General features: G+C 32.2%; 1 protein-coding gene across 2 annotated transcripts in view; it reads right to left on the reverse strand.

The window, feature by feature from the left end:
- Positions 1 to 2,136: 2,136 nt before the first annotated feature.
- Positions 2,137 to 15,218, reverse strand: part of mib2 (E3 ubiquitin-protein ligase mind bomb 2) — a 360,322-nt gene continuing 347,240 nt past the window's right edge. For both annotated transcript variants that reach the window (XM_090392033.1, XM_090392032.1), the window contains exon 20: positions 2,137 to 3,129. In XM_090392033.1, coding sequence (XP_090248159.1) covers positions 2,900 to 3,129 — 230 coding nt within the window. In that variant the 3' untranslated portion in view covers positions 2,137 to 2,899. The remainder of the gene's footprint in view (positions 3,130 to 15,218) is intronic.

Below are 15,218 nucleotides of genomic sequence, written 5' to 3' on the forward strand. Positions count from 1 at the left end.
AGCCATTAGAATCCTGAGAGACTATTTTTGATGTCATTACTATGAATGAAGCACTTGCCAAAACTGAGTAAGAACTGCTGCATTAACGTACTAAAAATATGAAACATGGCTACTTTAAAATCCATCTTAATATCAGGGTGGCAGGACACTGAACCAGTGGCGGCCGGTGAAATTTTAAATGGGGGTGCTGCCTATACAAAATAAAAAAAATAAAAAAATTATTTTTTTCCTAATTAGTAATTAATTTATTGATAAATAAATTTACAGATTTATTTATTAATAAATTGATCACAAAATTTTTTTTATTTTTTTATTTTGTATAGGCAGCACCCCCACTTAAAATTTCACTGGCTGCCACTGCATTGAACATTATGCTTTTAACTTGTTTCACAATTATTTTCTTAGATTGTTAATGTCACTTGTTTCAGATGATGATGTTTGAATCAGCAAAATATCACTATCATATTTATGTTCTGAGTTAATACCATTAAATAAATAAAATGAATAAGTGCACACACACCTAAGCCCTTCTATGTCTGAAGGGGATATCACATGTATAACATGTATAATCTAACAACAAGAGTCAGCATCATCATCATCAATGAGCAATCTCCAAACTGCAACAAGTATGGATGCATGCATTCATTTAGGTAAAAATTTTGGAGAATGTCATTTTAAGACTACCTTAAATCCAATGGCTATAAGTGTATCATGACAGAACATACATTATTTATCTTTTTACAGTTACAATTATAACTGTTTCTGCAATTACTTCACTCTAGTAACACTTTGTATTCTGTAATTAGTGTTTTTGTGCTCTGATAATGCTAGTTCAAAAATCTAGTGAAATATTCATACCTTAATAAATTATATTTATTTTATTCTTGTACAGTGTTATGCATTAATATTGTAAAAAGCTAACATGGATTTTTATAATATGCTATGTTCCATTTCTTTCACATTTGAATATAAATTTCATATTCTTATAATGTATTGAAGAGACAATTCCAGTGACTGAGTGTATTGCATTCTACTTTTCAAATAAGCCAGCCTGGTTGACCGAGTGGATAGCACACTTGCTCTTCAATCAACATGTCTGTGGGTTTGCGTCCCATCGTGGGCATGAATATTTGTAAAAGCCTACTCTGAATGAGCTTGTATAGCTCTAAGTTTTGTAAAGAGCTTGTCATTTATTAAACTAGATTTGAATCTAACTATGGCTGTTTCCTATGTTTCCACAACACAGCGAGCTACATGTCATGAATTTTCATGGAAGAAAGCTGGAGTCTATAGGTGTTTGTTAACAACAATGAATAGACATCATCTGACAGGGACCGAGGCTCACAAGACTTGGACTGTGGAATAACAGAAATAAGTTATATGTCCATTCTAATGTTGTTTTTTTTTTTTTTTTTTTTTTTTTTTTTTTTTTTTTTTTTTTCATGTGTTGTCCTAATGATGAATTCTGGAAATGAGAGTCATGTAATGAGGTAGGGTTTCTTCTTATACAGATTAGATCACTGGTTATAGTGATCTAATACATACATAAAAAGTCTTTCAATCTTTCATTTTTTTTTTTTTTTTTAAAGATGGAATGAGACGGGATGGAGGGAGGATGTGTGAGAGAGAAAAAGAAGCAAAAATGTCTTCATAAGATGTGTCAAATGTGAAACCAAAGGATATATGAAAGAAACTTTACCTAACAAAGAAACTACTATGAAATTTAAATGTTGTAATTTGCCATATTCTAAAATATGAAAGTATTATTTTGTATGCCTCAAACAAGTTATAAAAAACTGGTTTATTAGAACAATCAAATAACTCATTGTATTGTTCCAATGTATATGTGCTTGTTTGCAAGGCTAAATATGTATATATATAAAATTATATCCACTAATAATACAAGACATTTCATAACTAACATTAATTTTCTAATGTTTTTTTCTTATATGTAGTTTATACAGTACTGTGACCAACATAATCATAATAAACAGTACTGGGAATTCACAGAGGTGAATACACTATTTAAATGAAACTTCGAATTGTTTCATAGTAATATATCACATGTGTGTGTGTGAAATAATATTTCATAATATTATGCAAGAAACACACAAAAAATGAGAATACAAAAGAGACTGAGTTGTAGAAATAATTAAAGAAATATATTCTGTGATTGCACATTTCAGGCTTATTTTGGGAAACAGTCCCTGTTGTATGGCAAATACATGATTTTGAAAGAGATTCTATCTTCAAATTGAATTTTTTGCTGTTTTCTGAAAATGGATTTACAAATGGAACAGCTTTAAAAAAAATCACTATAAAACTTTACAATGACAACTTATTTTTAACAAGGACACCTTAGCTCCGATATATGGTGCAAGAAATTAAAAATTATAATAAATCTATCATAAGAAAATAATTAAAAGTAATTTTTCATATTAAATTTTTTAAGAGTCATAAAAATTTTCTTTCTAACATTAAAAAATCTTATAACTCAAAAATATGAAGGCCATTATGCTCATATTAAATAAATTTGTTTTCATGACTTTTTATACATTTACAAAAACACTAAATTCAAGCATACGTCCTTTTCATAACCAAAGAAATAAATAACAAACGAATTATAAATATTTCAGATCACAAAATACAAGTTCCCTGCATATAAGCCAAAGTCATGCTTATAAATATAAATATATATTTCATATATGTGTGTGTGTATGTGTATAGGATATGATTTTCATTTGAGTTCTTTGGAATTCAAGCAAGACAGTCATTAAGTTCTTAAAAAAAGAGTTCATTTGCACTTTTGTAAACATACATTCTCAAAGGCTTTTCAAAAATGCATGTTTCACACACAGAGAATGTTTTCTGCTAACTTCTTTTTAAACATGTCAGACCATCAATAAAGATTTATCTTCTTTGTGATTGGTTTTCGGCACATGTGACATATTTTTAATGTCTGGGCACAAGCAACACAGGCTCCATGACCACAAAGAAAAACCACATTACGACGGCGCTCCATACATATAGAACAACAGTGAGCTTCTTCAATTTCCTGGATCTTGTTCTCCAAATAACGTAACCTTTCAACACTTGCTTGACGGGCTTTAGATGATATTGTACGACCAGCTAAAGAAATGAACAATATTCTCAGTAAAAGTTTTTAAACATTTCAAACAAATTTATTTTACTGTATAATTTTCCTTTTAATTATTCATAGAAATCTATTACTTACTTATCCTCTTCTTGCATCATGGCACTTAAAGCCAAGATCCATTTCTTAAAGATATCTTTCTTGTGCCACCAATTCAGCTTCTTTCCAGCAATCCTAGCCAGCCATGCTTCTTTCCTTTTCTGTCATTCTCTGGCAAGTTAATTTAGGCTTTCCTCTTTTCCTTTCTGAAATCCATGTCAAATGCTTTCAAGGAATCTCTCTGTTGTCCATTCATATTAATATGGGTCCAATCCATTTCCATCTGCTTTAATTTCATTGGTGATACTTTTATTTTTTTGGCTCAGTCAATTTGTGTATCATTGTTTGTTATACATTAGAGCCAAAGTATTTTTAATAATTTATACATTTTTGCTTGAAAACTAATTTAGCTTCCTGTTTTTTGGTCAGTTTCCATATTTCTGATTCATATACATTGCTATTGAAGATCTTTATTTTGGTTTTATTATGATATTTGGATGATTCCGTATATTATTTAATTTTTGAAAGCAATATTTCTTTGCATTATATCCTTGTCAGTTCTAATTTCAGTATCTACATTTGCTCCCAAGTATGTAAAATTCTTAACTTCTAATATATGTTGATTAATTCTAATTTCTTTGTAGTATTTAATGTTCAATTTAAGAACTTTTGTTTTAGTCATTCATTTTAAGACCAACTATTTCAGCTGTCTACGTCTTCCAATTTTGCTTGTATATTATTATATTTTGATGATATCAAGACTATATCATCTGCATAATCTAGATCTTCCGATGTGACATTGGTCCTCGGACTGCATGCGGCCATCTCAGGTTTTTTGTGCAGTCCACGGTGTTCCTTTTGTACAGCATAATTAGTATATTTTAATTAAAAATCTATTTTATGAATGTTGATTTTTACATGGATTTATTTGTGCAGGTTTTAAAAATTAAAATATACCTAAATAATGGAAAATAAATTAATACTTTCTTATCAAAGAAAAAGAAAATATTCTTTAAGAAGATTGAACCGAGTATTAGATTTACTATTTAATTGCTCATCACTTCTTTAAATTTAGAAACTACATTGAAAAATATTATAATTAAATTATTTATTCAGTTTTTTTTTACAGTAACACGTTATCATACTTGTAAAACACAGGGGTGGCATGTCACACGAAATTATATATTTTTAAATATTAAATAATAAAACAAAGATTTCCATTTCCTTACAAGATTTCTAAATTTTGAATTCCACAAATGCTTGGTTTTCAGGTCCTCTAACTCAAGTTGAAATTCAGCCTCATCATTTCCAGAAAAAGGTGAAAAATTTAATTTGGCAGGATTAATTTCAAGTGGTCGCAATAAAATGACATAGTTGCCTTGTTCTAAACTCCTCAAGTCTCCCATTAAATTCAGATCGCACATTTACCACAATTTCTTTGAAAAAGGTTATATTTATGGAATTATTATCAGCTTGTTGATATTTCTTCAACGTAGGAAAATGTAATAATGTGCCTTTCTCTTAAGTCTGTCGCAAACAAATATAATTTTTGTTCAAACAAAATCACTTCTAAAAGCAAAACTGCAGTATTTCCCTATCCTTGTAGTTTCTTATTTAGTGTGTTTAAATGGAAAGTCATATCCGCCATAAAGTAGAATTTTTGTAACCAATGAGTATCTTCTAACTGTGCATATTCAAGTTCTTTTTATCTTAGAAACAACTTAACCTCTCCAAGGCAGGTGGCAAATCGCATCAACACCTCACCTCTGGAAGCCATCTTATTCTGTTATGCAAAAGAAGAACGGAATATTCGCAATTGATTTCTTTATGAAGTTCACAAAATTGCCGATGATGTAGCGATCTTGCCATTATTTTGTTAACAATTTCTGTAACCAAATCCATCACTACTGTTATCTCTTTTGGAAAAGTTTGCACACAAAGTATCTCTTGATGGATTATGCAGTGAAAGGAAAACATGTCATGCAAAATTTGTTTTTTAAATAAAGAAACAAAACCTTTTTTTTTTTGTACCTTTCATGCTCGGCACCCCATCAGTTGCAATAGATATTATTTTGTTAATATTAATACCCTTACTTTTCAAGCAAGTGGTAACAGCAGATTCAATGTCTTCTCCACGAGTTTCTCTTGTAAGTGGCAGTATATCAAGTAATTCTTCCTGAGGTCCTTGAGAGTTTACGTATCTACAAATAAGTACAATCTGTGCAATGTCATCCACATCGCATGATTCGTCACAGGCAATGGAGAATCCTGGTGTTAAATTTAGATCTGTAACCTGCTGATTTTTTATATCTTCTGCCATTCGTATAGTTCTGTCCCTTACAATCTTAACAGATAATGGCATGTCTTTTATTTTTGTAATTATTTCTGCTTTGTTTATAAAATCGCAGAAGAGAAATTCGGACATATTAATAAAACATTCTTTCACATATTTGCCGTCCATAAGAAGTTTTCCTCATTTAACAACTTCTTGAGTGACCACAAAACTAGCAATAGTTGTATTTCTTGATGCTTTTATCCATTTGGAAAATAAACATTTAGTTAGGTTTACTTTGCATTGCAGCTCTTCTACTGCCTTTTCCTTTCATCTCCCCGTGAATACGCTTTATCAAATGTATCATGTTTATTTAAAAAATGTCTTAGTATATTTGATTTTTTATTGTTTGAAAGTTTTTCATGGCATATTAAACACATTGGAAATCCTGCTGTATTTGCTACAAATGCATAGGTCTCGGTCCATTCACTTTTAAACTCCCGATTTTCTTGTTCTATCTTTCTCTTCTTTGCTGACGTTTTAAATACTATAAAAATATTTTTTATTTTGTTAATATTTAATTTAATGTTACAATATTCATATTACCTAACACAATCACCAGTAAATGAAAGCACTGCAACGTCCACTACAAAACCTTTACTTATTTTAACAAAGTGAGCAGATTTTCAGACCACACTTGCACTATATGCGAAGACAATGGGTGCGTTCAGACAGGCAAGCACTGCATGTGCTAGCCTAGCGTGACAAATTTGGTTTAATAAATTAAAACAACATAAAACATAACTTAAGTAATTTTAATTAGCATGAATAATTAAAACAAATATTTGACAAATCAGTGGGTTTATGAATTCTTGCATTATCCATGATAATCCAAGACGAATGTAAAGAAGGATTATCGCATATGATTTCAAAGAGTTCAAACATGAAAGTATTAAATTTTTCAGTATCGCATGTACTATTTTCAATTGTAAAATATCCTTGACTTAATGTAAAATGTCTTTGATTAAATGTAAAATGTCCTTAATTCATTGCAAATGCTATATTTAGGGTTTTTAGTTTCTAATTTAATAATGAAAAGAGCCGCAATTATTCATTCAAAGAGCCGTATGCAGCTTCGGAGCCGCAGGTTGCTGACCCGTCTTAAACCATTCAGATGTTTGCTGTGTAATAACACAACTTTTGCTTCCTTTATATATTTCGTTGATTATTTTCACAATTTTGTTAGGCATAATTATGCATAATAAAGATAAGGGACTAGGAATCTATAAACAGATCCCACCCCCCCTTAATTTTTACTTATTTAGACAGATTTTAGGATGATCTCAAAGGTGTTCTAGAATCTGATAGATATTTAATTTATATACTAGCAAGAAATCATTAAAAAAAAAAAAAAGAAAAGACAAAATGGGATTTTTCAATCTACTTAAGAAAATATTACAAAACCAATAATATTATTTATTAATTTTTATCAATGTTATTGAAATATTTTTCACAAGTATTTGTGATAGTTCACAATGAGCTACACAGATACGATACAACAATATGGTATTTTGTTTGTGATAATGTACTTATTATAAAGAAGTAGTATTTCTTAAACTACTAAACATAAGGATTTCTTATAAGTTCCCCCACCCCTTTTTTTAAAATCATTTCAACATTTTTGAGTGGTGGTTGGAACACAGCCAACTGAAGTTCCTTTGAACAAATTCCAGTTTCTATGATCAGGATTTTGATTCTGTGAGTAGCATAAATAAGGAAAGTGGCAATGAAGCTGTTCAACAAAGTTGAACAGCTATCAGATGTGAACTATAGGCTCAAATACCCAAACATCATTCCAGAAAAAAAATCAGATAACGCTTTAATTCCTGTATAGGGAGTAGGCGAGGCTTTTTTTAACCCTAACTTTTTTTTTTTTTTTTTTTTTGGAGACTGAGTGGGCAGTTTAATGTCCACTGGTACCCAATCAGAGATAGCTGGGTCAATGTTATCACTAATTAAGCCACACACAGTGAAGAAGTCACTCCACAAGTGCCACCATCTCATGGTCTCTAACACAACACGTTTAATGTCTGAAATAGTGTGGGTTCTACAGTCGATTTTCTTGAGTTTACAGGATGAAAAACCCGAGTTTCTGGGAGAAAAAATCCGCTGTGCCAAAGATCGACCAACTTGGGAACCGATCAAAAAAAAGGCTTAGAAAAATTTTCTCTAGTCGCCGACTAGATTCGAAACCAAGTCTTCCTTTGTGCAGTCCAACGCTATGGTGTGCAAATGCTACATCCACTGAGCTACACAGGTATTGAGAGAGAGAAACTGAAATAGTTTGAAAACAAGAACCAAACCTTGGAGATTTGGTGGCAAACACTAAAGAAAACTTTGATTGAGCCAGAGAGGTATGAGGTGAAGTATCTGCAAGGATAGAAAAATCAGAACTTCATGGTGGACTCAGGAAGTTAAAGAGGCAGTCAAGGAAAAGAAGAAATCGAAAGTTCCTAACAAATAAGTCAGCTTGTGCTCTTAGGAAATACAGAGAAAAATGTAAGAAAGCAAAGCATAAACAAAAGTTATGGGAAGACTTTGGTAAGAACACAGGAAGAACCAGCTGGATTCAGGCCAAACAACAGTCATCGAGATCAGATTTTCACTTTAAGACAAATAGTTGAGCAGTCATGATAATATAGCAAGGATCTGTATTACGTTTTGCACATTAGGAAAAGGACAAGTCTATGGTGCTGATTCTGTCCAAATCTAAGAAATACATAAGAAAGAACAAGGCAAAGTTGCAGCGACATCATTCAGTATGCAGTGCTCTAGGAACAGAAGGCCTATTTTAGTTAAAAGACTTTTAATAAAGTGGGTGGAAGAATGCAATCAAAAATGGGTTCCAATTGGCACCAACCACATGGCAAAAGCACTTAGCCTGTTTTTATTGCACAAAGAAAACAAATTCAAAGGGGGAGGATACCAATTTTTTTTCTGCCAGCAGAGTGGTTTGAAAAGTTTAAAGCTTGAACTATAATGCATAATGTCAAATTGAAAGGGGAAATGGTGAGTGCTGATAAAGATGCAGACACCAAATTTCTATATGTTAAAAAAAAAAAAGAGAGAAAGAGAGAGAGAAAAATAATTATGACTGCCAAATTTTTAACATTGATGAAACGAGCCTATATTAGAAGAAATGCTATAACGTTCTTAGCTAAAATAAAAAATTGCAACCTGGTTACAAAATCTCCAAAGACTGTTTAACTCTTCTGTTGGGAGTAAAGGAAATTTCTATGCTTATTTACCATTCACTAAATCCAAGAGACTTAACAGCCCTTTTAACTTGACATTATGCATTCCAGTACAAGCTTTAAACTTTTTCAAACCACTCTGCTTAAGAGGTTGCAACAAAGCATCAGTGCCTGTAATTTGGTGGACAAATAAAAAGTCATGGGTCAAACAAGCTTTGTTTGAAGACTGGTTCAAGAGTTATTTTTGTCCAGATCAAAAACTATTGCAAGCAAAATAATCTTACATTTAAAGCCCTCTTAGTTCTTGATAATGCCCCTGGCTATCCTGCTGTGCTGAATGACCTGTGCGAAAATGTAAAAGTCGTATTTTTACTTCTAAACACTACATCTTTGCTACAGCCAATGGACCAGGACATAATTTGAACTTTCAAAGCCTATTATCCATGAAGAGCTTTTGTGCAAGTAGTACAAGCTACAACTGGGGAAGGTGCAATTTCGTTGACTAAATTTTGGATTAATCTTAATTAGGCAAGCTATTGATAATATTTATAAGTCATGGCAAGAAGTTATGGCTAGTCCAATGAGGGCTGTGTGGAAATAACTTCTGCCTTACTGCGCAAATGACTTTTGTCATTTTGAAAATCGAGTTGATGATCTTATTCAAGAAATTAGCAAGAGATTAGCAGGACTTAACTTGGCTTTGAAGATGTTGATTCTCCCAAGAGAATGGCTGGATTCACATTCACAGCCACTTGCTGATACAGATCTTATAGAATTGGAGCAACATTGTGCCCAGAATGAGAAAGAAGAAATTGTGACTGAAGGAGAGGAGTGTGTCTCAAAGGAAATTTTGTTAAAGGAACTTGAGCAGATGTTTCAAAATTTGGAAACTGTTAAACCACAAATTATGGATTTAGATCCAAATGTGGAAAGAAGCATGTAAGTTTGCCGAATCCTAGAAAACAAAATTAGCTGTTATCATACATTTTATGAAGAGAAAAAGAAAGCTACAACTTGTTCAAATGACAATTGACAACTATGTTTCTAGAAAGTAGCATATCCATTTTTCACTGGTTTTGTAGTTCATTTCTTTAATACATAAACATTTTTTTAGCTTATTTGATTTTCATTATTCTTTATTTTTATTGTACACAGTTAAAATATTTTAAAGGCCTAAATTAAGTCTTCTGACAAATGTTCCAAAACATCATGGATGAATTACAATTTTTTCCATTGGTTTTTAACTTCAATATACGTGATTTCAATATATATGGTACATAAATTAACTGCATATATTGAAGTTTACCTGTATATGGCCTTAAGTAAATAATATTTAAGAATTAAAATTAACTAAAAGAAACCTCTCCTGGCACAAGTGTCTCATAAACACTAAGTTAGCAAAGCACTTGTTTATGCTAAGTTAGCAGGATAAAGACCCAGAGGAAGACCAAGGTCTAGGTGGAATGATTCAGTCAGAAGTGCCTTGGAAAAATAAAATTAGATAAGACAATATTGGAGTGCTGACAAGTAACAGACTAATTTGAAGGAAAATTGTTGATAAGAGATTATTAATAATATAAACTTATTCGTGTAGTGCTGCTATAGTAGCCTGAACATCCTCTTGATGGCCAATATCAGGAAATTGATGATGAGTTCATGTTCTGATTTTTCTTTCTCCTTCTATCACTTTCTGAATTATCGATACAAAATTAATAACGGAAAAAACTCGCGTACAAAGATTATTTAATAGTATAATTTTCGCCTGTGTGTCACAGGCATCTTCAGTACATTAAGCTCAAATTAAACAATAACTGACAATTCCAAAAAGCGCCACCTAAGTAGCTGGCGTAATATAACTAAAAAGGTCAGTAACTTTCCTAAAAATAAAAATTAAAAAAATAAAAATAAATAAATAAATAAAAAATCGATACAACAAAAAGTTAGGAAAGATTAGCTGATTTGTAAAGTACTATCTCCCATAAAGGGGATAGACATAAGCCGTCATATCTGTTTAAGTTAGGAGAATGAAGTAGTTTCACATGTTTCTTTATAAAGGTGTTCCATGAGAAACTGACTTTTGTGAAGAACTCTTGTCTTTCTCCAGTGAACTCTGTGTCTAGTGAAGATGGCATGTTCTGCAAGTCCAGACTTTTCAGGTTTAAAGTATTCAATATAAGATTGGTATTCTTCTAGCCGAATAGAGGCAGATCTTCCTGTTTGTCTGAAATAAGATAATCCACAAGAGCACGGAATCTGGTAGACACCTGGATGATTAAGATGTGGAAACTTTTTGAATTAAATATCATAGCCAATGCAACATTTTGACATAGTATTCAAGACCTTTAGATCAGGGATCGGCAACCTTTTCAGACTTACGGGCCACATTCAACTTTTATTTTTGATAATCAGGCCGCAAGCGTTTAATTAAGAGAAAATAGTGAGATAAAAAATACTTAAGTTATCAATTTTTATTATATCAATTAAAAAAAAAAATATTTAAGGTACCAGATATGAAACAAGCATGAAAATGAAACTCAATGAAAAATTATTATCACATAAAAACAAGGTAATATAGTTTATGCATCACGATATGCATGTCTCACTGTTTAATGTGACTTTTGTGATTGCTTTCCCTTAGCCAAATTATCTAGATCCATTTTAGAACCTGAGATGCAAATTCGAATCGAAGCATGCAAAGTTTATCAGTCAGGTCGAGAAGAAAATTTATTTTTTCTAAAACTCATGGCAGAAAATGCTTATTCACAAATGTATGTGCTTCCAAATGCGACTATCATCTTCTTTTCAAAACTGATTAATCCTTCACGTTTTTTTGGTAAGCAGCGATAAAATTTTTGGATATTTTCTAACGAAAATGCGTTCTTGAGTGTTTCATTGTGTTGTAATTCCAAAACTTCCATCTGTAGTTGGTTTGGTATGTCATCAATGTCAACATTAAAAGTGCTGAAAAATAATCGCATTTCGATGCTATTTTTATGAAAATCAACAAATCTTGTTGAAACTAATGTTTGTAAATCTTTAATAATCCCAACAAAAGTTTCCTTTTGTTTGTATTTCCAAGTTGCACAGGTGATGTCACGAAGTATAGGTATAAAATTATTTTTAATTTATTATTCATATTATAAAATGTATTATTTAAATAATTCAACAAACAGGCCACATGCCATGTAAGTATGGTCAACGTTTTATGGGCCGCCGGTTACCGACCTCTGCTTTAGTTCATTATTATCTATTCAGCAACTTTTCCACATTTCAGTTTTCTGATGGATTTAAATAATGAAGAAAATAGATCTAATAAGAAATCATTCCTTTTTGTCTCAAGATCCTCTGTTCTATTTTATTAATTTGCTTATGTTTGTCCATTCTTCACCTATGTCATAAGAGACAGGAATTTCAGATGAGTATCGAGTCAATTGGCTTTGATACAGATTTCTAATAGTATATCTTCTCAGAGTATACAAATTTTGTAGTTTGCTTTTACATTTTTCTTTTGACTGGATTCCTAATTTTTGTAATTAACATCTTGAAACTTTTGAAATTAGCAGGAAATGGTCTGAATATACAGTATTACCTCTACAAATTGATGGATCCGTTTCTTATGAAGATCGCTTTTTTGTCAATGATTATACATTCTATTATTGATCACAGTCCTATGGCTCAATGTATATTTATGGTTTTTTTTTTTTTTAAATCTGCGTGATTTTTAATTTATAAGATGATAAATCATCTCTGTTTACTGCTATATTTGATGTAAATGTTGCTTCATCTGCAGTAAACTTTGGTTTCTCATTCTAGCTTTGATGTCTCTTGCAATTATCAAATCATTTTATTACATCTCATCAGCTTTTCTAAATCACTGCAAAATATTTTCAATTTAATCTATGGGGAGTTGGGGGAGATGAAAAGTTCTGATAAACACCTAGAACAAAAATGACATTAAAGTAATTGATATAACCACAAGAAAGAACATATCGTAACACAGTTAACCCCATGTTTCATCAAATTGTAAAATTTTTTTCTTTTAGGATATATAAGAAGACATATCAGAGAATTGGAAGAAATTCGAAGACACAGTGGTGTGGAACATCGTTCAGCTTTTCCTGCTGCAAGAAATGTCTGCAACTGAGATCCACCAAATGTTGTGCGACTTTAGGGGACTGTGTCCTAGCATAATCCAACAGTTGCCAGATGGGTGTCCAAGTTTAAAACTGGGCACCCTGAGAAAACAGATGTCCACCAGGTCAGGTAAACCTTCCACAGTAATCACATCTGAAAACATCAATGCAGTGCATGCCATGATCCTTGATGATAGATGAATAACAGCCAAAAACTTTGCAAAGACTCTGGAGATATCCAGGGAACAAGTTGAGGTCATTATTCACCAAAATCTGGACATGCAGAAGCTCTCAAAGTGGGTCCCCAAATGCTTGAATGCCGACAAAAAGAGAAAACAAGTGCTGTCATCTCAAGAGATTTTGGGTCATTTTGAGAAATCAGGTGAAATTCTTTGGCTTGTATTGTGACTGTTGATGAATTATGGCTTCATCACTACGATGCACCAAACAACAGTCAAAAGAGTGGAGACACAAAGGTTCTTCACGAACCTTTGTGTCTCCACTCTGAACACAAAGTTTGAAAAAAAAAAAAAAAGTCAGCAGAGACAATTCTTGCCATTGTCTTTTGGAATATGGATGGTGTAATCCCTACTAAGTACCTCAAAAAAGGTGAAAATGTTACAGCAGCAGTTTATTCAAAACAGCTCTGAAGGAAGAGAAGGAGGTCATCATCAAATTCCTAACATGTATCCTCAAGGGATATACAGGATGTGATAGTACTACATGAAAAACTTACATCACCACTAACTTCCTATATGCAATTTTCCTCCAAATCAATCTGTTACCTGTCAAGACTCCAACATAATCAGACCTTATATTTCTGTCCTCTAAGGAACTTTTTATTATATCAATCCACCTATATCTTGTCTTCCTCTGGGTCTTTTTCCTGCCAACCTGGGAGAGAACCCTTGTTTTGCTAATATTTCCTTTCCCATTCTGTTTAAGTGACCATACCACCTGAGATTAGCTCTGTTAACACATTCCTGGATGATAACAGTGTCTAGTTCTTTCCTAATATCCTCGTTTTTAATATGATATTGCTGTTGATGCCATCTGTTCATGCCTCTAATCTTTCTCAGGACTCTCATATCTGTGGTCTCTAGTCTTTGGTCAAATGTCATATTTCTAACCATGCACTATAAGTTAAAATTGGTATGAATATTGTCTTGTATACAGCTAATTTAGTGTTTTGACTAATTTCTCTCTTATTCCATATAAATTTATTCAGATGACTTCCTACCATACCAGCTTTGTTGATTCTGTTATCTATTTCCATCTTTAATTTACGATTTTCACTAAAAATCATGCCTAAGTAGCTGAAATGTTTTACTTGTTCTATAGGTTCTCCACAATGCAGTTGAGATTTTCAATGCTTCTGCCTATTTTCGTTGTCTTTGTCTTGTTACTGCTGACCTTCACACCAAATCTATTACAACAGTTATTCAATTTAGTCAGGGAATCTTGCAGACATAAAGTAAAGAGCTGAGATTAACATCTCCAATTTTGATATCAGGTTTAATACCATAATGTGATCCAATCGATAATGAATAACAAAGGGGATAGCGTACATTGTTGTCTGACACCAGATTTAACATTAAACCATCTTCATGTACTTCAATTCTAATTGCTGACTTACAACTCAAATAAAGAGAAGTACTGCTTTATAACATGTTCCACTGACACCATACAACTATAGCGTTTTGAATAGCTTTTCTCTTTACACCTTGTGATATGCCTTTTCCAGATCTACAAAACGTAAATACAAATCTTTGTTATATTCCCATGATTTCTCAATTATTTGTTGTAAAGTGAAAATCTGATTTTGACAACCTCTATTTGGTCTGAATCCAGCTTGTTCTTCACCAAGCTTCCCTTCCACAGTCCTTCTCAACCATTTCTCAAGCATAGTTGCATAAATCTTACCAGAAACATGCAGGAAATACCTCTGTAATTCTCACAGTTTTATTTTGCTTTTTATATATGGGGTATGAGAGCTGTACTCTAATCATCTGGAATTCGTTCTTCTGTCCAGGCCTTCTGAACTATAGTACAGCCACTGTAAGACTTTTATACCTCCATACTTCAGCATTTTGCACTGCCTTCCCACATTTCAGGCTTTTGATGGCTTTTTCTACTTCAAGTATGGATATGTAATCCTGACCGAATGAAACTGTTTCATTTAGCAATTTTTCAAAGTAATTACTCCATACACCAAGGATATCTTTTCCTCCCATTTTCATGTCACCTTTATCATCTCTAATTCTTTTTACAGCACTCTTTCCTCCATTTCTGAGCTTTTTCGACAGTCTTCAGAATATTTTGCCACTTTCTTGATATTTATTTTCTGCGTTCTTACGAAAGTCTTA

The sequence above is a fragment of the Typopeltis vanoorti genome, chromosome 4 (assembly GCF_054136105.1).
Source record: "Typopeltis vanoorti isolate ZY-2024b chromosome 4, IOZ_Tvanoo_1.0, whole genome shotgun sequence".
NCBI classification, from domain to species: Eukaryota; Metazoa; Arthropoda; class Arachnida; order Uropygi; family Thelyphonidae; genus Typopeltis; species Typopeltis vanoorti.